The sequence below is a fragment of the Gracilinanus agilis genome, chromosome 3 (genome assembly GCF_016433145.1).
Source record: "Gracilinanus agilis isolate LMUSP501 chromosome 3, AgileGrace, whole genome shotgun sequence".
Lineage (NCBI taxonomy): Eukaryota > Metazoa > Chordata > Mammalia > Didelphimorphia > Didelphidae > Gracilinanus > Gracilinanus agilis.
In genome coordinates this window covers 629,279,542-629,304,041 of record NC_058132.1, presented here as the reverse complement: position 1 = coordinate 629,304,041, position 24,500 = coordinate 629,279,542, and the positions used below count along the sequence as shown (strand labels likewise).

Below are 24,500 nucleotides of genomic sequence, written 5' to 3'. Positions count from 1 at the left end.
TATGGCATATTACCACATTTATTTTTGGCTTTATATTCAGACTCCAGGAGAAGGAGAGCACAAAATCATGGAATTTATCCGATCCGAGAAAGGAAAGCCAGATCATGATCCAAACATCAGACATTGTCTTTATGGTTTAGATGCTGACTTGGTAAATATATTCGTGATGCTGAAATTTACCACTCTCCTAATGATTTTGATAGTATAAGTGATTAATAGAAGTTTTATATGTAAATTTCATAGTGCTTATAGGTGAGATCCCACTGAAAGTATAGCTTCCAAAAGAAGGAATTACTTAAATACTAGGAAAAGTAGTTGGTTTTCCTTAATTGAAGAAAGAAGAGATTTGGTAGCAAGAATCTATAATGTCTGTCTGACCTTAGAATGTTAGCTCAAGGGGTTAGGATAGGTTTGGTTTTATTCTTTGTGTTCCTGTCATATAACAAAACGCCTTGCATATACTCCATTGGATCTTTGACCTTATTAATGTAAGTATTCCAACAATATGACTCATAGCTCATTCATGCCTACCTGCTTCATGTGACTGTATCTTTAATTTCACTTCAGAGAGGCATTTCTCAAATGCCCTTGACATTACAAGAAAGACATACAAACTTTCCATCAATTAGCTCTCTCACTCTTACTGCATGAATGATGTCTCTTTTTGTTGAAGAGCCAGGACTTTCTCATTTCCATATTTTTATTTCCAATGCCTTGTGCATAGTAAATGCTTAGTTTTCTATTTTACATGGATATTATAACATTATACTACTTCTGCATAGTTCTTTATTTGTACTATGTTGCAACTTTATCACACAGTACTGGTGCTCCTTAGTTTACTTCTTTTGAGGCTGTAGCAGACTGATTCAGAATCATATAACATTACTAGTTTCCATTTCCCATTTTTAGCATCTGTATCTTGTTTAATTGTATGCCATATTTTTTTCTCATTTTCATTCCTCTAGTTTCATATTACTTTTGACCTTTTTATTTTAACAAATTGATGGTCTGACTACATAGCTGTTTCAAGAATGAGTCCTACACCTATAAACATAGTACTCTTATTTTCTACTTTGTTAAAATAGAATGTTTCTTTTTGGCTGATGTGATGTTACTTCCCATTACATATTTTATTAAAGAAAATATTCATGATTTCCGGGCATGAGATTTCTGTGTAGTCTCTGCATCTTTGGCCTCTCATTCCTTACTCTGCATTTCTCAACCTATCCTTTCTCTTAAAATGTTTGTTAATTTAATTGGGAAGTTCTTGCTGAATTCTTCATAGAATTTCTCTACCACTTCATTCACTACAATAGATTTTGGTGAAGAAGTATAATTATACTCATTTTTTTCCTCAAGTAATTTTCAGAAGCATTTCAACACAAGGTGACCAAATGACTCATAAAATGATGTTTCTTGTTGCATTAGGAAGAATGATAAATATTGTCAGATCCTTTATTTAACTCTCCAGTTAGAACCTATAATCCATCTTTCCATTTAGCCCCAATTTCCTTTTGTCCTCTGGTTACATTTATAGCAAGAATGTCAAGATTGGTATGATTCAGTTCCTTCAGGTGTATGTACATTTATTGGTCACTGTATCTTACATTTAGAGTATCTAGAACTAAATTAATAGTTCTTTATAGACCATTTTAAAACTGAGTGTGTTGTCTTTGGCGCCTTCTCCCTTCTCAATCAAGAAGTAGATGAGGCTTACAACAAGACTAAAGGTCATTTTATGTTTTTCTTTGTTTCATGGGCTACCATGACCAAAAAATTCATCCTAATTCCCCACAAGGGACTACACAACTGGTGGTGAATCCCCTCCATACTTGGTTAAGCTGTTCCTTGGAAAGCAGACCCAGGCTTTTGCTGGTTCTTACCCAAAGAATTTCTAGCATTATAGATCCTGCCAGCACTTATATTCCATTAGACCAGTTCATTGTAACCACCACAACTTGAGTGCTTGGGGAGCAATCCCAAGCAGGTTACTGATGAAGTACTCTAAATACTGTAAAAAGTAAAGGAAATGAGAATTTGGAACCATTTCCCCAGTATACAGCTATTCTTTTTAGCCACCTTAATGAGTCATTGATCATCTGTGTTGAAAACCATGAGCTTCATGACTCTAAATTAACTGGAAAGGCAGATGGTGATTGGACCACAGTGCTGAAAATTCCCTCTCCTAGTGTCACAAAGTCCCTCAGAATCCTAGGGTGGGTATCCTAGGCTCTAGAAGAGTCCCTTCTCTTGAATATTATAGGAGTTTCTACAATGAAAGACGTTTCTTGTGAACTTAGATCAGGAACTAGTTTGAATCATCATGGTGTTGTGTGAAGACATATGACCTTGGAATCCAAAGATAAGTTCAAGGCCAGGCTCTGATTCCTTTACATGGGGCCCTGGTAGTAATAATAGCATTTATATAGCACTTTAAGGTTTGCAGAGCACTTTACAAATATCTCATTCAATCCTCAAAGCAACCCTTCAGAAATTGGTGCTATTTTTATCCCCATTTTACAGTTCTTTACAGGGTCACACAACCAGCAAGTATCTGAGGCTACCTTTGAGCTTGGGTCTTCCTGACTCCAGGTCTGGTGTTCTGTGCACTCAGGCACCCCCTAGCAAATCCCTTCACCTGTCTGAGCCACAATTTGGATGATCTACCTCACAAGGTTTTTGGGAGAAAAATATTTTTTAACTTTAAAGTGGTCCAAAAATGTAAGCTATTATTACTTTTATCATCATCCCATTTTATGGTTAATTGGGAATATGTTCATTGTACTTGATAGTTCTTTTTTCCTACTCTTCCCTTTGATGTAGGGTATGTATTGGCAGAGAGGGAGAAGAGAAGAGGGTGCAAAGCACCCAAGAAAAGCTAGCAAAAGAGAGATGGGCAGTTAGGTATTAGGTATAAAGCTAGGGATTGGATTCAGGTAATTTAGTGCTTCCAGCTAGATAGCTAGCAAAGTTTTGAAATAAATAAATAAGGGAGAAAAACTTAGTACCTAAAAGAAACATTCCTAGTATTGATTAAAAAGAGTTGGGGCATCCCAAATCTGACATCACCCATTAAGACTGAAGAGACCGGATGAAATCCTCTTTTCTATTCTCCTATCAATTCTATAGCCTTAGACATTGAATAATGTGAAAAGCCATAGAAGGTGAAAGAGCTGAAAAGAGAAACTTCTATAAATCTCTTAAGTATCATATGGACATTGCTGCCTTAAATTACATAAATGACTTTTTACATTGACTAAAAAAAAACAGTTTATCACTCTTTATGGCCATCATACATTATACAAAAGGATACCTTTTAAAATCTGGCTATAACAATCCCACTTTATAACATTTTATGCATTAATAAATACCATGCATAATCTAAAATATATGTACATAAATGTTTTTTAAATAAATGTTCATAGTAAAAAATTGGACCTTTTATAAACTATTGAATAGAAACATCTCTTAAATCCTTTTTCCACAGATTATGCTTGGATTAACAAGTCATGAGTCACATTTCTCTCTTTTAAGAGAGGAGGTCCGATTTGGTGGCAAGAAAACACAAAGGTAAATAATGCCTTGGGAAAGTATATGCCCTGGGAACTTAGGACCATGCAATCAAAGAAGACAGTACTGTTCAAGGAAAATTTGTTATCATTTAATTTATTCAGAGGGTAAAAGAAAAATAAGGCTTATTGTTTCCTTTGTTGGTTCCCATTCCCAGCACCACTACCTTCCCCAATAAAAATTAAGTGCCTATATCCAAATCCTTAGTGCAATTTTCAGCTTTAGCATCTTGCATCTGGGGCAGGTTGGTGGCACAGTGGATAAAGCTAGGCCTGAAGTCAGGAAGACTCATCTTCCTGAGTTCAAATCTGGACTCAGACTAACTGTGTGACCCTGGGCAAGTCACTACCCTATTTGCTTCAGTTCCTCATCTATAAAATGTTTTGGAGAAGGAAATGGCAAACTATCCTAATATCTTTGCCAGGAAGATCCCCAAAAAGAGTCAAGACATCACTGAAACTAGCTTTAAAACACTGTATTATACCACTCTACAGTTGTTACATATCTTTTAGGTTGTTTTTTTTTCTCAATGAGATTATCAGTTCTTTTACATTAGAGATACCTTCTACTATAGTCTTTGTAGCTCCTCAAGTACTAGGCATATAATAGATCATTCAAATGCAAAGATAATGAACCTTCATCCTGTTTGAATAATTATAAATCATCAATTATTGGAACTCTTTTAATGTGGCTTCACTTTATATAATTACCTATGTTCCTCCCTTTTAACACAGATCAAAGATTAGAAGCTTTTTTACTAATAGACAACTGACCTCTTCCTTGGCTTTCAGATTTCTGGTGATGACCAAGCAGTAGTGGAAAGCTTTGCCATAGTTTTCTCTCCTTCCCTCATCATTTGTTGTTGAGGCATTTTTCATTGGTATCCAACTCTTTGTGAACCCATTTGGGATTTTCTTGGCAAAGTTACCAGAGTGGTTTGCCATTTCCTTTTCCAGCTTATTTTACAGATGAGAAAACTTGAGTCCTATAGGGTTAGGTGACTTGCCCTGGGTGACAAAAGTAATAATGTCTAAGGCCAGATTTTAATTCAGGAAGATGAATCTTCCTGTCTCCAGGCCTGGTACTCTTGTCTACTGCACCATCTAGCTGCCCCTTTTGTCATACTTGGAGTTAAACCAGTAATTTTCTATTAGACTAAAAATATACAACCTTCATTTCAGGATAAGGAGTGGTAAAAGGAAGAATTGCACTATTGTCTCTGTTATAACCCTGATTTAGCATGTTAGGAGTTCCTAGCCATTTTTCCTCTCTTTGTTGCTGTTTGACAACCTTGACTAGATCATTATCCCAATTAGGAATGTTGGGCTTCTAAAATGTTTCTGTTTTAAATCAAGTATTTAAGAATCATTTTTTAATAATAGTTTTTTTAAGTCAGAAGGACTTTTCTACTATAGAACACAAGTTGCTAGTAATATTTTTTAACTTCATTCTGATTTTTACCGTTGTAAAACGTATTTTGCTTTTATCTATAACATTATCATAATGACTATATAACTTGAATAAAATTCTTACTATATTCTTGATTGGTAATTTTGGCATATCTTGACTAATTTTCAGAGTATGTGCACCAGAAGAAACAACATTTCACCTCCTACATTTATCTTTAATGAGAGAATATATTGACTATGAGTTTTCTGCATTAAAGGTAAATATCACACTAGCCAGGTGCTAAAAAAAACTCATGTGTAGAATTTTTTGTGGTATTTATTTTTTTCTCCATTTTACAATAGGACAAGATTTCCTTTAAATATGACATAGAAAGGATAATAGACGATTGGATTTTAATGGGATTTCTTGTTGGCAATGATTTTATTCCTCATCTACCTCATTTGCATATCAATCATGATGCACTGCCTCTTCTTTATAGAACATATATGACTGTCTTGCCAGAACTTGGTGGTAAGAAATCTTAAACAATTAATTTAACTTTTTTACGCACTAAAAATAGTACCCAGTTTTATTAGGTAGCTTTTGTGAATGGTTGATCAGGAAAGAAGATGGGTTTCTTGTGAGTCCAGGTAATAAATCCTGAGTTCACATATTCTACAGCACACTGTTAAGCCTATAACCACTTTATGAATAGTGAAGATAAAGTTAAAAGGCCTCCTTAATAGCCAATGTAACTCCTGACATTTGCTGTTTAAAGTTGGTGAAGTATATGTTAAGAGAACTAACAGAAATTGCTATAATGTAACTTAATTAAGCATAAATACGGTAAAAATCCTGGCCTTCTTAATGAGTAGGAAACAATATGACTATGGATCAAAGATTTTACAGAAAAGAAAAAGAAATGGAACATTGCAACCAAGGGCCAACAAAGAGAAAAAGGTAGATCAAGCAGAGATGAAGCCAAGACAAAGTAGCCAGCCACAGTAAATTAAGATTTTAATAATTAAATGTTTTATGTTCTACCTTAATATTATTATTATTTACATAGATGCATTATTAGTGATGATTGTATGGGCCTGTATTTTTTCCTTCGTTTATATCATATGTATGCATAGAAACTAGGGTAATAGCATAGATCTAAACTGATTGTTTTCATTATAAAATTAATAATTTGAATGTTAATATATCCCTTAGGGAGCCTTGGATTTTAGAATTAGAATAGACCTTATAAAGCTCAATAATTCCAAGTTACCATTTTATATATTATTCTATAAATGTTAAGCCCATGTTAAGCCAAGCATTGTGTTAGGCCCTGGGGAAACAAAGACAAAAGAAAAAAAAATGAAACTTAACACAAAACAGTAAAATGATGTCCCCAGCTTCACATAAGTAGCAGTAGCAGTAGCAGTAGCAACAGAACCAAAAATTGAGCCCAGCCTTTCCCACCCCTCAAAAAATCACTGGTTTTTCCACTATACCAACCTTGATCCATTCATTACTCATTTTGTGTGTGTGCGTGTGTGCGTGCGAGAGAGAGAGAGAGATATTTAGGGGAATTTTTGAAAAACACAAATATCTTTGGATTTTAATATAATTTTTTTTGTCTTTAGGTTATATTAATGAAAATGGCCATCTCAACTTACCTCGGTTTGAGAAATATCTCATAAAACTGTCTGATGTAAGTAATTTTGTTTATTAAATCAGCAAAGGAATCCTCTGTTGAATAACAAATAATAGGAATGATAAGGTGTGCATAATAGCTCTAGTTACTAGTGACTGGTAATGTGACTTTATTTTTCCACAAGTTATTTCTCAATATACTTTCCCAATTAAATCATTTCTTGTAACAAAAAAACAGCAAAGCCCAAATGATAAAGTAGCTGTGTCTGACAATATAAGCAACACTTCACATTAGAATCCCTTCCCCCCAATGGTTATTTTAAGTTAAACTAAAATCTTTTTGTACAGTTTGATCGTGAACACTTCAGTGAAGTTTTTGTTGACTTGAAATGGTTTGAAAGCAAAGTCGGCAATAAATACCTCAATGAAGCAGCCGGTATTGCAGCAGAGGAAGCAAAGAACTACAAACAAAAGAAACTAAAGGCTAGTAGAAGTTATCTTTTTTAATTTTCAATTGTAATTATAAAATTCATTCTCATTTCCTTCTGGTTATTAGGATTTTCTTAGTTCTTCCTTTACATTTCTTCCAGTTAATGAATGTAAAAAATTACTCAAATCCCCTCTTCCCCCTTATAAATCCTTTGCTTTCTTCATATCCTTTCTGATCTTCTAAGATAATTTGTCTCCAAGTCTTTTGATCTTGCTTCTTCTTTCCTCCAAATCCCAGCTCATATTCATATAGTCATCTCATATTTTCTATATTTCTGAACTCAGATAATGATCTAATTAACCTTCTCTGACCTGCTGATAGCATTAAATATTGATGGAGCATTCTGTCTGTTCTTGTCTTCACTCCCCATCATGTCACACTCGTTTGTGTACATGGGTCTCCTAATTACTTTCAGTAGAATATAAGCCCTTGGGGGCAGGGACTGTTCTTCTCATACCTTGTATACAGAACTCCTTTGGTGAATGTTCTATTTTTTAGTATATCTTTTTAGTAATTTTAGTGTGTGTGTGTGTGTGTGTGTGTGTGTGTGTGTGTGTGTGTGTAATACTTTATATAATACTTTTTAGTAATTTTAGTATATCTTTAAAGTAGGGTATACTAGAACAGCCCTTTACATCAGTTCTTGTTTTTATAATAAAATTAAATGCCAAATAAGATTAACATTTCTGTGTACATAGTGAAAGAAAGTTAAACATGAAACTTTTTATCTTTGGACTATACTGCTCTTATATGCCTGTGATTGGGAAAGTAGTTCCTAAGGAAGTTGATGAGTTGCATCTTTAATCTGTTGCCCTTTCCCTACTTTGATGTCATCCTCTCTTCTCAACCTAGGGAGAAAGTTCTATTGGATTTTCATCTCCATGGGGCCCTCTATCTCGGTCTACCTAGCTAGCACTCTGAGGTTTACAAAGCACTTCATAGATATTATGTCATTTTAAATAATATATGTAGCTTTATAACGTAGTGTGTCTGTACCACACAATTCTCAATTTCTTACATGTAGCCATCTTGAAAATACATAGTGGTATTGACTATAGCTCTTCAGCTCAGCCCACTCTTATGTCAGAAATATATAGTCAAAAAGTTTCTTTTTTTCTATTTGTAAAAAAGTATCACCACAAAATATTTTCAAGACCCTTTACTTTTGAGGTTTTTTTAATCTTTACCTTGGAATGATAAATACCGTATAAAAACAACCACCATAATATTATCAAATTAATCAGTCACTTTCTGATAATGATTATACCAAAAATTGTTAGTTACTAAACAAGCCCCAAACAATTCATACCCTTCAGCATTTGACTGTTTTGCCACAATAAACTGTTTCATAGTAAAACTTGACGTTTTTGATAGCTTGTACCTCAGAGCTATCTGCTCTTAGAGTCTACTCTATCCACAACTGCACTCTATCTTGTTATTTACTTTTTTTCAATGTCACAGAGGGCACTGAGGCCCCCGAAGTTTCTGGTGAAGTGACCCTTAGGTTCACTACCTCCTCCTCTTGCCTTGTCATCACTAATCTTGAGGTTAGTGGATTTGAGATCAGTGAAGTAGAGCAGAAATTATTTAATCTTAGTAACATGTTTAGCACAATGCTTGGTAAATAGTAAGCTATCAGTATCATCATCCTCATCATTAATAGACTACTAGTAAGTAGTGAAGAACATGAGAAAGTTGAGTTTAATCATGAAGTATTTTAGAGATGGAGCAAAAAAATGGAACACTACCAGACAAAGGCTTAGAAAGGTTTCTCTGTGCCTCCTGATTAGAAATTTTTATCAGCCTGTAATATATATAGTTCATACTATATTTGCCAAGTTTCAAAGATAACATTATTTTATAAATTTTTTTTCAGAACTGACAATTTGTACTAATATATTTTGCTTTGCTAGTATAGAAATAGCTGTTGAAACAAAGATCTTTTCTGATTTTGCATTTTTATTTGCTGTTTGTTTTTAAATGATGAAGACAAAATATTAGGGAGCAGGGAACGCATCAGCATTGGCCCTACACCACCATTAAGGATGTGTGAAAATAATAGAAAAAGAAAAAGCAGGAAAATGGAAAATTAGAGGCTTTGTTTATGAAATCCTCAGTTATCTTTGGATTTTCCTGTTATTTCTTATACCCTATAGAAGAGTGTAATTTAAGTACTGATAATAGATAAACCAATGCATTTTACACACATATATGTACTGTGTATTGATTCCAAGACAGAAGAGCAGTAAGAGCTAGGCAGTGGAAGCTAGGTGACTTGCCTAGTGTCATTCCACTAGGAAATGTCTGAGTTTAGATTTGTACCCAAATCTCATCTTCTCAATCCACTGAACCACGTAGCTGCCTCCTTCATTTTATATTAATAGAAAGTACCATATGGTTTTAAAATGCCATTTAAGTATTATTTAATATACTTTTAGCAGTATTGTTCTTATTAAATCTTTGAAATATATACTTTTGTTACTTTTGTGTCCTTTTTTTATGTTTTAGGGCCAGGAAAACTCTATATGTTTGGCTGCTTTAGACAAAACTAAAGAAGAAGTGATGGCTTCAAAGAGTGAGCAAAAAATTATCCCTTATATTTATACTCCATTTCTGCAAAACATATCTCTTACAATTCTTTTTGTATGAGCATCCAAAGAAAATGATTTAATAATATTAGGGAAGGTGGGAAATTTTTATAACTAGTTTTTGAGCTGATATATCATCATTCTCCTGGCTTTGTTTCAGATGTCATAGAAGATGAACCTGAAGATGACGATCTCTTTGAAACAGAATTTAGACAGTACAAAAGAACATATTACATGACAAAGATGGGGGTAGAAATTGTTTCAGAGTAAGTACCTTTCATGATTTCCATGAACGAAAACTGGGATCCCTTCAAAAGCTGCACATTTATAATGCTTGGAATTCTATAGGAGAACATTTTTGAATCTCCAAAATATTAATATGTTTCACAACTGTAGCAGTAAATAATTTTGGCATATGTCATCAAATGTTTCATAGATAAGATATAACTGAAGCACCCTACCACCATCAATCTCTTCATGCACTTACCCCTAAAGGAATACACTTTATAGTAGTCTCAAAGATTTATCTAGTCATAATCTCAGGTCACCCTTGATTCAGAATATCCCCAAAATATAATTTTGTTTTATAACTATCTGTGTCCATCTTGGAACTAGACACAAAACCAGACTTCTTAAGAATTCTTTGTAGGAGAATATGCTCTTGTCCTTTATTTAGTCTGTATACACATCACCAAAAGTTGGAGTAGATCAATTAAGCTTTAATTGAATTGACCTTGAGAAAATAGAAGGAAAGTAATAATACACCTTCCCATTTGGTGCTTTATTCTATCATCAATACTGCAATCTTTGGTTCTTGGTCTAGAGGTACAGTGGAAAAGAGCTCTGGCTCTCAATTTGAGTGACCTGATTTCAAAGCCCTCCTCTGATGCTTACATAGCTTAACAAAGCCATGTCAAACTCAAATAGAAATGATCCTTGCCTCCTTATTTTGACCATTTTGACCCAGGAAACCACAAATTAGCATTATGTGATTTGTATTTTTATTTGTTAAGCATTTCCCAATCACATTTTAGTCCCTCCAGATGTGACATGCATCTACTGAAAGGTTCCTCAAGCTTCTTGGCCTTCAGGTTCCTCATCTGCACAATGAAAGCTTTGCAGGAGATAGGCATTAAGTTAGGTCCCTAGTAATAGATGTAAAAACTGCATTTGACATAGTATCTATGTGTCAGAATTCCATATATAAGTTGGTAGATGTTGTAATCTCGTCTGTTCTTCCTTCTCCCTGCATCAAAGGAAATCATAGCATGACTTTAAGACTTGTGTACATGCCAGATGTGCTATAGAACTAATGTGCATGACAGAAACAAAGAGTCATTTTGATTTTAACTCAGAATTTTCTCTTTATTTTGTCTTTTACAGACAGAAAACCTAGAGTAATGGGAACTGATCTTTGAGGAAGGCAGGGACTATAATAATTTGAGAAGACTATGTAGAAAGCATAACTGATAGTTTAAGCTCCCTCACCAAGGATTCATTCTTCTTTCCTCCTAGGCTGAAAGTATGATTTCTTCATTTGGGAACAATTTTGTTTGGTCCTCAGATTTAAAATAGAAGACAATGACTGAATTTACAAGTTTGACTTTTATGAAAATTGATGTTTTTGTTGTTTTTTTAATATGTAACTGACTTTGTGACTGACCTAATGATCATAGTCAAACTGCTCATGTTTACAATACAGGCTAAATGTAATCAATTTTTTTCTTAACTGGTCAATTCAATTCAGTAAATATTTATTAGGCATTAGTTGTATGCAGAATACTGTTCTAAGTGTGGGGCAAGTTACAAAATTTCAACAAATAAGCCAGATTCCTGACCTCATGGAGCAACATGGCATAGTAGCATGAGTTCTGGATCTAGAATCAAAAGACCTGAGATTGTTTTCCAGTTCTAAACACTAATTGCCTGATGTTGGCCAAGTTTTCTCTCTGATCCTAAGGTTTTTTATCAAATATGATAATAGATATAAAATGCTTTTTAAGCCTTAAAAAAACACCATCCATATGTTAGCTATTATTTAAAAGATTGTGGTAAGATTCATAAGTACAATTTACCACAGATATTTTGTTAGGAAATGGACTATGTCCATTGTAAAGTGTTGTTAAAATGTGGGTTATTACAGTCCTAGGATGGCCATAAGAAGCCTATGTAGATAACTAGGTATGAGAAAATTGCCAGTTTGTCAAACAAAGCTTAGAGCAATGTCAGAGGGTGAAGGTGGCCCATGTAGACACATTCTTAAAGTTCTCTGGAAGTCTTAAGTATTGCAGGAGTTCTAAAAACTGTGCAGTCTTTGAGAAAGGGAGAAATAGCCATGTAACTCTTTCCATTTCCAGTGACTTTCTTGCTGACCAAGCTGAATGTTACGTGCAGGCAATACAATGGATTCTGCACTACTACTACCATGGAGTTCAGTCCTGGAGTTGGTAAGAGTTTTGCCTTATCTGGAAAATGAAATGATTATAGATCTCTAATAATTTATCTGTCTTAAAATTCCATGATGCCAGAATTTTTATGTTATGTTTTCTTTTGATAATTACTGTTCAGAATTTTCTTTTGTATACTTTTTTATTTATGGTAACTTTTCAAGTGGAATATGTAAAAATAAGTTTAGTTGAAAAACAGATACTTCAGAGAGTTCTGTGTAACTATCTACAAAGACCCAAGAGATAGGCGATATTATTTTTCTTACTATATTCAAGACACTTTTAAAAAAGGAAAATTAAATTAATTTGAAGTTCATTAAAATTGACATTTTACTTGCATCTTTTGTAGAAATGCATTTGTATGGAAGTAATTGTCCTGATTGTTTTTGAACCTTTCAGAGCCTCCCCCAAATCCACACTGAAAAGGAAATCTTTAATTTGCTTTTTCTTATAAGAAAAAATTACTTTTTTCCTATTCTTGAGAGGTTTATATAATCTTAGTATCTGACTCCCAAGACAAAACATAATTAAAAAATTTATTATTATTTATATGCTATGTAATTTTATTAAAAATAGATTGTATTATCTTGATTCAGTCTCTTAAGGTTTCTCATTAAACAAATAATTTTTGTTTTATAGGTTTTACCCTTACCATTATGCCCCTTATCTGTCAGATATTCGCAACATTAGTGAACTCAAAATTCAATTTGAATTGGGAAAACCTTTCATGCCATTTGAACAACTTCTTGCTGTCCTGCCTGCAGCCAGCAAGGATTTGCTTCCAGGGTGCTACCAGGTAGGTTTTAGAATTGAAGATATTTTATCTATTACTTGGTTCTTGCAAATTTTGGTTAATTCATCATTAAAACTAGAAAAGTGGTTGCATAAATCTCATGAATGAGATTATAGATCCATAAAGTAGTTATGTTAAATGTTTGGCTCAAGTTTAAATGCTAAGCAGAGCAATAATAATTCAGTACTTCAAAAAGATAAGATTGTGTAGGTATGGGCTCTTCTTCCACCAATGCAGAAAATGTTATTAACTCTAGATTTCACAAGAGTATATAAAGGCTTAGAGATAGAATAAATATAAAGTACAGAGCACTGGTTCTTGTCTTGCTACTTATTACGATTATAACTTTGCTGTTTCTACTTTGACAAAACAAAGTAATTAGGTTAAGTGATAACACTGATGTCCTTTGATCTTACATATGCCCAAGAAGTGGCAGAGCTAGGAAGAGAACCCAGGAGTACTTTTTAACTCCTACTCCAATGCCCTTTCATGATATCAAGATTATGATAAATCCCCAGGAAAGGAAAGCAAGAGTTACTGTTACCTGAGAAATAGGCCTTCACACAACATTTTAAGCAAGACTTTTGCAATATGTGATTTAAAAAAAATGACTCCCCTGTACAACTTTCATTGTTCCAATTGAATATTGCCAGAGCCTTCATTAATTTGTATTCCAACTTACTATTCCTTTCTTCCTATCTCATCCTTCCTCTGTAGTTATCCAGCATCTTCCCTATGGTTCATGTAGGGGAATCTGAGAACCTTGTCATTAACCCCAGCTAACTAATTGCTCTTTTTTTACTTTGGCCAAGTCATTTAATCCTATGCACTCAGATTTTTTTTCTACTCTGGGTACCTTCCCGTTCTAAATCTCTGAGCTACACTCTCACTATGAACCTTTGTCAGACACCTCATGTCTTCCTTCTTCCTTATCAAAATTGGGCAATTGTCTTAATTTTAATTATTGCTGTTTCTATTTACTTGATTGTACTTTGACTGGAAGTCATTTACTAGCATACTAGCCTCAATCATGTATTTTCATTTTTCTATTAAAAGTAGAATGAGTTTTTGTTATTGTTTTGTTTTAGGATGGGCTGGGGTTTTTTTTGCTAGTTAAAGAAATTTCAAGAATCAATAATCATATAGGGATATTTGGGGAAAGTGTCTAAGAGTTGGGAGATTAAAATTATACAGATCTACTGAACAAGGTATGGAGAGATGGAATTTAATCCTTTTAGGGTATTCCTGGGTGAAGGAGTGGTTAGAAGGGATTGATTTCTACTTCATTCAGAAGTCTTCCTTATATACATGAGACAAACCACCTGAGATTTAAAACCTAATGTCACTTGTCATTGGCCTCTTGTTGCCCTGGCACCCTAGCCCTAACACTTATGTGTTGATAGACTCCCACATCCTCAAGAATCCCTCTTCCTTTTCCCTCTGAGCATGTTAAGTCATTTCTTCTACTTTACTAAATCTTAATCCAGCTCCTGCCTTTCCTCTACCCCCTTAAATTTCCCACATAAATATTTTGTTTCCAAAAAATTTGACTTCACTATGCTTCACTTCTCTTAAACCCATTGTTTATACTCATCTAGACATCCATCCACACTTTCTCATATCATTATACATGCTTTGCTTAACTTCTTTCCTTTTCCTATCTTGACTCTATAATTAAGTAATTCAAGCCACACTCATCTCTTTTATGTAATTTACTGTCTTTTCCCATTTTTGTTCTTCCTCATCCTTAAAAAACCCTTTACTAGATCCTGCCACCTCAATCATCTCAAGTTCTTGTTCTATATCTCTTCTCTCTTTATCAGCCAAATTCCTTGAAAAAAATGATCAATCATTGCCTACACTTTAAACTTTCTCTTGCTCCTTAAAATAAACTACTCCCAGGGGCAGCTGGGTAGCTCAGTGGAGTGAGAGTCAGGCCTAGAGACCGGAGGTCCTAGGTTCAAATCTGGCCTCAGCCACTTCCCAGCTGTGTGACCCTGGGCAAGTCACTTGACCCCCATTGCCCACCCTTACCAATCTTCCACCTATGAGACAATACACTGAAGTGCAAGGGTTTAAAAAAAAAATCAGTAAAAAAAAAAAAATAAACTACTCCCTTCAGTTATTCATGATCTCTTAATGATCACAGTTGAAAGACTATTTTCAGTCTTCATACTTTTTGACCTGCCTACTGCATTTGATATAATTGACCAATCTCTTCTAGAAATTTTCTCTTTGGGCTTTTTTGACACTACTCTCTCCTGGTTCTCCTCGTTTATAATCACTCATCAGTCTCTTTTTTTTGGTTAATCATTCATATTTCATTCCCCTTCTGTAAGTGTTCCCAACTAGAGTTAGCAAACTGTCACCTCAGAAACAAATCTGGCCCACCCTTTGTTATTTAAAAATGTAAAAATCATTCTGAGTCTATAGGCTTTGGCCTGTGGGTTATAGTTTGCAAGTTTTATTCTAGAACATACCCATAGGTACCCCATATTATTTCAGATTAAATTAACAGGCCTTTATTAAGTTCCAGGGATACAAGGAAAGACAATAACATTCTCTGCTTCCAAAGAACTCACAGCCCTGGAATGGGAATTGGGGTTGCAAACAACTGTACAAACAGAAACTATGTAGGATAAATTGGAGGTGATCTCAAAGGGAAAGCACTATACATAAAGAGAATTGGGAAAGCCTCTTATTGAAGGTAGGACTTTAGCTTAAAATGAAGGAAGCCAGAAAAACTAAGAACAAATGAGGAGGAAAGAGCAATGCAGGAGTGGAGGATTGTCAGTGCAAATGTTCAGAGGCTAAAAATAGTGTGACTTGTGTAAGGATCACTAAGGATCACTGGATCACAGAGGAAATAAGAAGGTAAAGGCAGTGTATAAGATGAAAGAACACTAGGAAGCTATGAAGATGACAGTTTATTGAGAGGGCCCCCACAGTTTAAAGGAATGATATGATCAGACTTCCTAGCTCTATTTGTGATATTTTTGACAAGGAAACAGAATCAGAGCATCCCTTTATTTAATAGAAGACTTACTGTTTAGTAATTCTGTTAGTTGTGAATTTTAGATTTCAATTTTTAATTTTTAATTTTGGAAACCCTGCAAAGGGACAGGGAAGAGATCATTTTAACATTTTCATTCATTAGTTTTTAATTAGGATTTGAGAATAGCTGTAAGTTGAACTGATAAAGTAGAAAACTATTTTACTGACAGTCAGCAGAGATTCAAAAAAAAGGTAAAAACATGAGCCTTTGCATCAAAAAGCTCCCATTCTATTCTATTAGAAGAGGTGCGTAAATAAGTAGGTATATAAAAGATATGTACAGGGGGCAGCAAAGTGACTAAACTGATTGAGAGACAGGCCTAGAGACAGGTGCTGGGTTCAGATTTGGTCTCACACACTGCTTAGCTATGTGACCTTAGGCAAGTCACTTAACCCTTATTACCTAGTCTTTACTACCCTTCTTCTTTAGAGCTGATAAAAAATAATGATTCTAAGAAGAGGAAAGTATAAAGGGTTTAAAAATATATATATATATACAAAGTAAATTGAAGAAGATCTCAGAGGAATATCATTCTGCTATAGAAAAGGAAAATATTATATATCTCATCTTTGCCCCTTATGAGGGGACATAGTTATCTATCACTTCATTTTGGCACATACTTTAGTACTAAAAAATATAAATGTAGTCTATTCTTTCAGACTATAAATAACTTGGAAGTTTTAGATTATAATATCTTCTACTCTAAATAAATATATATATATCTTTTATTGCTCTTATAATACTTATACAGAAACAGTTTCCTTTGTCATTTTCTGTGTTCACAGCATTTAATGACCAGTGAAGAATCTCCAATAATAGAATACTATCCTCCAGATTTTAAAACTGATCTAAATGGGAAACAGCAAGAATGGGAAGCTGTTGTTTTAATCCCATTCATTGATGAAGTAAGTAAAGAAATGTCAGTGAATTTTTTCTTAAATAATTTCTGCCTAAGGAGAGAATGATGCCCTCAAGAGAATTGTCTATGATCTCTGCTGTGTGCTGGCCACCGAGGGGCTGACCTACACTTTTACAGAAGTCCCTTCTGTTGTTTCCCTTACAGTGATGGAATTATTGATTCAATTAAAAACTAATTGCTTATCTTAAATAATTTTAAGAATTGATGATTTTTTTTGATAGTTCTGACCCTATGTGTGGTGTATAAAATGATTCATTAGTAAAACTCTGCTCTCTACACTCATTCAGATCTGTGTAGAAGTAAACTGCATTCTATTTTTCTACTATCTTTATGGAATATAGGATCTTTTTGACCAATATAATGTCTGTTAATGGGTCTAACACTGGTGTCCCCTCAAACTGGCACAGTCTGGTCCACTCTATTTTTCTCTACCAGCTTACACAACATTATTCTTTGCACACTTTCATTTGCCAAATCTTTGCCCACAGATCACAGAATACACCTTTCTGTATTCTTCATTGACACTTTTATTTTTAATTTATTTTATTTTTCCCATTATACTTAATGACAGAAGTCTAGTTCTATAAGTATTAAAGTTGACTAGTCTTGAAACAATTCAGAGCATGTTCCTATTGATAGTTGTTTGATAATATATTTTTGGTTTTTTTTTTATGAAAAATTATTGTTTATTATGGCTGTAGCAATTTTTCCAACTATTGCCGTTCATTCAAATTAATGATGCCAAATAATTAAGGTAATGTTCATTAATGCTAATGCAGATGCTGATTTTGCTATTGCAGAATATATAACATGAAAATAATACTCTTCATTAACTTAAATATGCTGTTACTAAATTTTGAATTTCTCCATCCTACAGGAGCTTCAGTGGGGTGGCAATGACAGTAGTACTTTTGGGCTTCAAGAACAGAAAGTGTAAATTTAGTGTAAATCTGGAGAAAAAAAAAAAACAGATTTGGCATTGATAATTTTCTTTGTCAGAAGTGTGTATGTTCAATACCGGTGGTCCCAAAAGTCCCTATGTATGAAAGGAATATTGCCATTACAAAGTACTTTTTCTGACTGAGGACTTTTTAAGTCAAACTTGTATCTATAATCTTTTAAGACTAGATTACTGCAGGCCATGGAGTCATGCCACAAGTATCTGAGAGAAGAGGAGGAGAAGAGGAACAGACACAGCGAGTGCCTGATGTACTGGTTCGATGGGGATACTGGGTTCAAGTACCTCTCTCCCTGGCCTGAGAGGTTCCCGCCCATTGAAAAGTGCCGTGCTAGGTGAGAGACTGGTGATCCCCAAGTAGGGGAAAGAAAGGCCTGGCAGCGTGACCACTCTGAGAATGATAGTAAACCATGCCTTTTGGGAGTCCACAGCCTCATGTAGCCAGCCAGCAGAGATTGTGCTGGATACTCCCTGGGGAAACTCAGATTCAGTTCCAGAACAGTTTAATTTCTTCTGAGAGGGAAAGGAGCAGGAGAAACAATTTTAACTTTTGGTTTAGAGAACCTGGGTTCAAATTCCATCTCTTTTACCTGCTCCAAATTACTTGGCTTCTGAGCCTTAATTTCCTCCTCTTGACAATGAAGGGTTTTAATCAAATCATCCCTTTCAGTTCTGTTTCTGACCTGAAGAATTAGGCTATACTGGTGTTATAATATAGCCGGCCATATACATTCTGGAACTAATTCCTTTTTTTTCTAGAGTAAACATAGGTCTAAGATTACTAGTTGAGCAGACTCCCTTTGCCCAACTTTTGAAGATTATTTAAACCCCAAGCTCCTATAAGATCTCTCCTTTCCTCGATCCTTCCCTATACCCTCAATCCAATAAGGACATGCCAGCCTTTTATGTGATTTAAAGGGGATTTCTGTGAAACACTGCTGATTTTCAGGGGCATACAGTGGAATATGAGATAGAGGGAGTTACAGATTCCAAAGGACAGAAAAATTTTTTCAAATGGTGTGATCTACTGAATGATTCCTAGTTGAATCAATCAAAATAGAGCTAGACAACAAAATATTAGGGGAAGATTGATAGCAGAGGATAGCCTTGTTGTTCCCTTCCTTAAAAGCAAGCCTTTACTGCCTCATAGTCAGTTTTTAAAAATCAAATAAAAGGAGATAGATTGCTGTTTTATAAACTTCTAACATAATTATTCTTCAGTCTAAAGATTTTGTTCATTTTTTTAGGCATAAAATAATATCTTTAGATGCTTGGCATGTAGATATAAACCAGAATAAAATAACTAAAGTTGACCAGAAGGCACTCTATTTCTGTGGGTTTCCTACTCTAAAGCACATCAAACACAAGGTCAGTGGCATAGCTTCAAATTATTTTATTTCTGCTACTTAATATGAGACTATTAAAGCTAGAGAATTAAACTCTTTGGATTGTTGTGTTTTTTTTTTCTTTTTTGAAGTTTTTTCTGAAGAAAAGCGGGGTACAAGTATTCCAACAAAGCAGCCGTGGAGAGAATATGATGTTAGAAATCCTAGTTGATGATGACTCAGATGAACTTGTAAGTATCTCATTTATTCAGCAGTAATTGAGTCATTATTATATGTGTAGCATTACGTTAGCAGCAAAAGAGTCCTAAAAACAAAATAGTACTTATCTAGTTGGGAAGATAGTCAAATAGGCAATGATGGCATATGTGGTTAAGCACCAAAGTGAGTGGAATAAACTTCTTGTGCTATAGGAACTTAAAGTCACTGTTAACAAGTCATTGGGAAGAATTCATGAATAAAGTGAGATTTGATTTAGTCCCTACAGAGTGGGATGGGTTGGAAGAGAAGAGGAAAGAGAGGGAAAGACATCTTGGGGTTAAGGAGCAGCATGATCACTGCCTTGAAATCTGAAATGGAAAAAGTGAAGTAAACAGCAAGACTAGAGCCAGAGGATTTATGCTGGACAATATTAGGAGATAGGGAAAAATCAGAGAGTTATGATAGAGCCCAATTATGAAGGGCCTTAAATACCTTCCTAAAGAATTTGGAGTTTAAAGGCAGTGAAATGTAATAGAAAGTTTTTCAACACTATGAATTTTTAGTTAACATTATGGAATTGAAATTAATGGAATTAATGTTGGGGCAGTAAATTGGATGAATTGAGCAGTGCAAAGGCCTACAAATATAATGTGTTCAGGAAATAGCCTGCATTAATTAATTAAATGGCTGTTCTAGCAGCCCACTTGTGAAGTTAGGGTTCCCTGAACTAGGGTAATAGTATAGCCAGAAAGGAAAATACCAATGAATATATTACAAAGGAAAAAGCAATATGAGCAACTGATGGGATATAGATGATGAAAGATTAGAGGAAGTCAAATATAACTCCAAGGTCTGAAGTGAAACCTTGATAACCTAGGAAGATGACTTCCATTAATGGGAATCAGGAAATTAATTTGTAAGGAGATGATGAATGGAGAAGCCCCAGATAGTTAAGTATTTATAGAAATGGGATACAAATAAAAGACTGAAACTGAACATTTGAGAAATACTGATGATAGAGAAATGATAGCTGAAGCAATAAAATAGAATTGGTTCAACCTGGAAAAGGATATCTGGAAAGGTCAGTTGAGTCATATGAAGTGGACAGTTAGGAGTGAGAGAAGGAAGACAATCCAGAAAAGGAAACTGAATAGACAGAGATAGAAAGAAAATCTTAAGAAGTATACTATCTCAGAAACTGAGAAAGTTTCGAGAAGAAAAAGGTATTCAGCAATATCAGATCCTGCAGAGGGACTCAGGAGCAATAAGAACTAAGAAAAGACCATTGAATTTGATTTGGAGACTGACTTTTGAATGTACAATTTTAATAGAGTGATGGGGATGAAAGCCAGGTAGTGAGGGCTTTAGTAGGGTAAGGATAGGTAAATATAATAATAATATTTATGTAGTGCTGTAAGGTTTGCAAGACCTTTCTTCACAACAACCCTGAAAGTTAGATGCTATTATTATCCCCATTTTACAGATGAGACATACAGAGATTAAGTGACTTGCCCAGAATCACACAGCTGGTATTTCTCTGAGGCTTGGTTTAAATTTGGGTCATCTGACTCCACGTCCAGTGCCCTATCTACTGCACCATAGTTTCATTCTATTTTAAAGGGTAAGAGAAAATGATATTCAGGATAGGAGAGATCTTAATATATGTGAAGCCAAGGAGAATGTTGAAAGGAAGGGATATGTTTAGTGAAAGCAAGATCATTATGACATTGGAAATAATAATTCCTGATGATACCTAAGACAGGGCTCAACCTTGAAAAGAAGGGGTAATTCTTCTTGAAAAATTAGAAGATAGTGCGCACACACACATACACACACACAGAATAATAGTTAGCTTAGGCTTGGTACATTTAATTATGCATGTAGTCACTGAATGGTTTCATATTATTTTAACTACCTTAATGATTTGTAATACAGTTCTAAAAGTAGTCAATTCATGTAGTTCAAGTAATAGTTGTTATTAATAATGGTAGAGAATATTAAATGGAAAAGAGATGAACTTGGAATGTACATTTGTAACTTTCTTATCATAAAGCTATTGAGTCATCATTCAAAGAATATATTATAAAAATGGAATTGTGAAACATTTTAGTTTTGATAGAATCATCATTTAAAGTAATATCGAGAATGAACGGAGAGTGGAAATGAGATCCAAACTCTTAGGTTGTACATTTTAAACTTTGTTCTCATTGATTGATGTATGTGTGCATGCAGGCAGTGGCATATATACCTGTAGACCAACACTGTTCAGCTTGGTTATATTGAAACTCACTTTTCCCCACCTGGTACATAGCAAGTATTTCCATTCAGGATTAAAGGCAGTCCTTGCTAACAGCTTAAAGTGAGAAGCAGGAACCACAGGCCACCTGCCTGGTATCTCTGCTCTCCACACAACAGGAAAGTACTTTGGGCTGGTCCCAGCAGCTCTCTCCTGATGAGAAGACCATTGACAGAGGGAGAGATAGACTTGGAGAGGAGGGAAAAGGGAGTAGCCAAAGTGCCCGTCACCAGCCAGCACTGGCTTGGAGGGAGAAAAGTAAAGGGCAAACAACCAAGGACAAACTGAGCGAAAAAGATTAAAACTGCAGAACAACAGCAGACCTGGAAAAAAGTTCAGAGAAGGAAAAGGCAAGTAATAGGGTTGAATTCAGGAAAGAAAAATTGCTGAGTGGGATGTGGGTAGAGTGGCTGTTGAGGAGCAAGCCTAAAGACGACTAAATGAGTATTTTGCTATTTTATTTTATATTTGTTGTCTTGCTCTGATGCCTTAATTGTGGCATGGAGGTAACTGGATTCTTGAAACCTTGCCAGTAAAGTGCAAGCTCAGGCAGGTCTTCCCAAGGAGGAAAAGCTTCAAATACCAGCTCAGCTTCAGACGGTATCTCTGTCACCTGAGGACTAACCTTGCTAAGTGTAGAAGGGACTAATAAACAAGAAGGTTGGCCACCATGTGATGACTTTGATAGGCCACAGCAACTCATGAGATTGTGAGCTAAGGGTTAGAGAGGCTGCAATCTGCATTGGTGAGGGAAGTACCTTCACCAATAAAATCACAGATCCTTGATGCATTGATTATTTGTTAAAGTATCTTTTTTCACATTCAGAAATTATTTGTAAGAAATACAGATTTTTCATAATTTAATTTTTTGTCACTGAAAATCTAGTTCTAAAAATGTTTGGTCCTGTGGGTTGGCTGGTAAAATAGCTAAAATAGAAATTATTGTGTTTTTTTTCTTTAAGCAAATAGAAAATGTTGCCTCATCAGTGCTCGGAAAATCTGTCTTTGTTAACTGGCCTCACCTTGAAGAAGCTAGGATTGTAGCAGTATCAGATGGAGAAACTAAGTAAGTAAAATGTAATAAAAATTAGCTTTCTTAATTGTGTTTCCCATGCCTTGTTTTCCATTCACCATTTCTCACTTAAAGGTCAGTATTTTCTTCTCTACTAAGTCCAAATGTTCTGCAGTGGATACACTTTAGAAAGGTGTTAGTTAATATAATCAAATGTGGTTTTAAACTTTTTCAAACAGGAAAAAACCCTGAAGTCGTTATGCCTTTTTAAAAAATTTTAGAAATTGATGAAAAAAGCAGAAGCTGATTCAGAAGAATTATTTAGATGTTAGCATTTTGCATATTTATATAGCTTTCTAAAGTAATACAATTTCATATTTATATGTACATACCATAGAAAATATCTGTTTTCCCATTTTGTCATTCTCGGCACCAAAAAAAAACACCCCACTATACCCAAAGAAGAACCAAAGCACATGAAATCAAAATGTTGAACATGTATAACTTGTCCTTTTTTTTTTCAAAGTAAGTCATAAATTCAACATGTTAAGAAGGCACATTTTGAAAAAATCCCGTGTGTAGCATTGATGTCAGAGTAATTGTTTTTTGCTAACCCCCAAAGCTTTTTTTGTTTTTTTAAGGGAATTATTATACCTATTTAGAATAGCAAAAACTGGATAATTATGATCATTCTAAGGTTTGCAAAGAACTTTACATCTATTATCTCATTTGGTCCTTAGAACTACACTGTGAGCTATGGTAGGCACTATTAATCATTATTTTAGAAATTAAAATGAGACAGGAAAGTGTGAGTTTCAAAATTAATTTCCAAAATTCTAAGTATTATATTTAATAAGATTTATTAATAATAACTAACATAAAAGGCTAGAGCAAAAAGCCACCTTCCTCAGCCCTGCGTGGGAATGTGGGGGTGGGCAAGAGGCGGAGTTACAGAACCAGGTAAGGTGGGGTGAAGAAGGAAAGGGATTCTGGGAGATGAAGGAATTCTGAGGAACGTAGTTCCAAAGGTACAAAATCTCCACTTATACAAAAGGTTCAGTGACTTGCCTAGGACCACAAAGCTAAGTAAGGGACTGAGATGGGATTAGAACTCATATCTTCCTGACTCCAAGTCTAACTCACTATCCACAGTACCACCTAGCTGCCTTGAATCCACAATATAAGGAGACAGGCCACAGTCAATTAATAATCATTAATTTTCTCCCAAAAGATTCATAAATACCATTAGTGTATTTAGGGCTCTCATTCATTGTCTCTTGCCCCCAACCAATTCTACATAGTAGATCCAGTGATTAGGAGGATTATCCACAGGCTTTTGTGCTTCGCGGTTGCAAATGAGAGTATCCATGGTATGTATGAAGAGAAAAATTAACTTTGTGATTGGAAAACTTTGCCCCAACAAGTTATTATGAATCTTATAAAATACATGAATGAGGGAGATATCTTAACATTTAAAATTAGTTCATATTTTACATTTTCTCAAAGGTCCTAAAGAATGTGAATAAATTTCCAGTCTCCTGATGGCAGTGACTCTGCCCGATTGTCTTTCTTCCATCCACCCTTACTCTTCATTCCCATGAGAAACAAGAGACCTTGATTCTGCCTAGCCACATAAAAGAAAAGGAGAGGAAGTGGTGGGGTTTAGGGGATGATTCAGACCTCTCATAGCAGAGCAGTGACCAAAAAGGAAAAGAGTCTTCTCTTACTTGGTGATGGAAGTAGCTCAAAGTTATTGAAATAAAAAAGAAGTGAAAGGGAGAGGAGACAGAATTCAGAG

The 24,500-nt window shown here is 34.8% G+C and overlaps 1 protein-coding gene across 3 annotated transcripts in view; it reads left to right on the top strand.

The window, feature by feature from the left end:
• The window catches only part of XRN1 (5'-3' exoribonuclease 1), a 96,433-nt gene that overhangs the window by 22,229 nt on the left and 49,704 nt on the right, over nucleotides 1–24,500 (top strand). For all 3 annotated transcript variants that reach the window (XM_044670836.1, XM_044670837.1, XM_044670838.1), the window contains exons 5-19: nucleotides 41–151; nucleotides 3,488–3,570; nucleotides 5,149–5,236; nucleotides 5,322–5,490; nucleotides 6,591–6,658; nucleotides 6,949–7,083; nucleotides 9,599–9,665; nucleotides 9,839–9,944; nucleotides 12,036–12,125; nucleotides 12,765–12,921; nucleotides 16,759–16,878; nucleotides 18,016–18,185; nucleotides 19,098–19,218; nucleotides 19,328–19,426; nucleotides 22,653–22,756. In XM_044670836.1, the coding sequence (XP_044526771.1) occupies nucleotides 41–151; nucleotides 3,488–3,570; nucleotides 5,149–5,236; nucleotides 5,322–5,490; nucleotides 6,591–6,658; nucleotides 6,949–7,083; nucleotides 9,599–9,665; nucleotides 9,839–9,944; nucleotides 12,036–12,125; nucleotides 12,765–12,921; nucleotides 16,759–16,878; nucleotides 18,016–18,185; nucleotides 19,098–19,218; nucleotides 19,328–19,426; nucleotides 22,653–22,756 (1,688 nt within the window). The remainder of the gene's footprint in view (nucleotides 1–40; nucleotides 152–3,487; nucleotides 3,571–5,148; nucleotides 5,237–5,321; nucleotides 5,491–6,590; nucleotides 6,659–6,948; nucleotides 7,084–9,598; nucleotides 9,666–9,838; nucleotides 9,945–12,035; nucleotides 12,126–12,764; nucleotides 12,922–16,758; nucleotides 16,879–18,015; nucleotides 18,186–19,097; nucleotides 19,219–19,327; nucleotides 19,427–22,652; nucleotides 22,757–24,500) is intronic.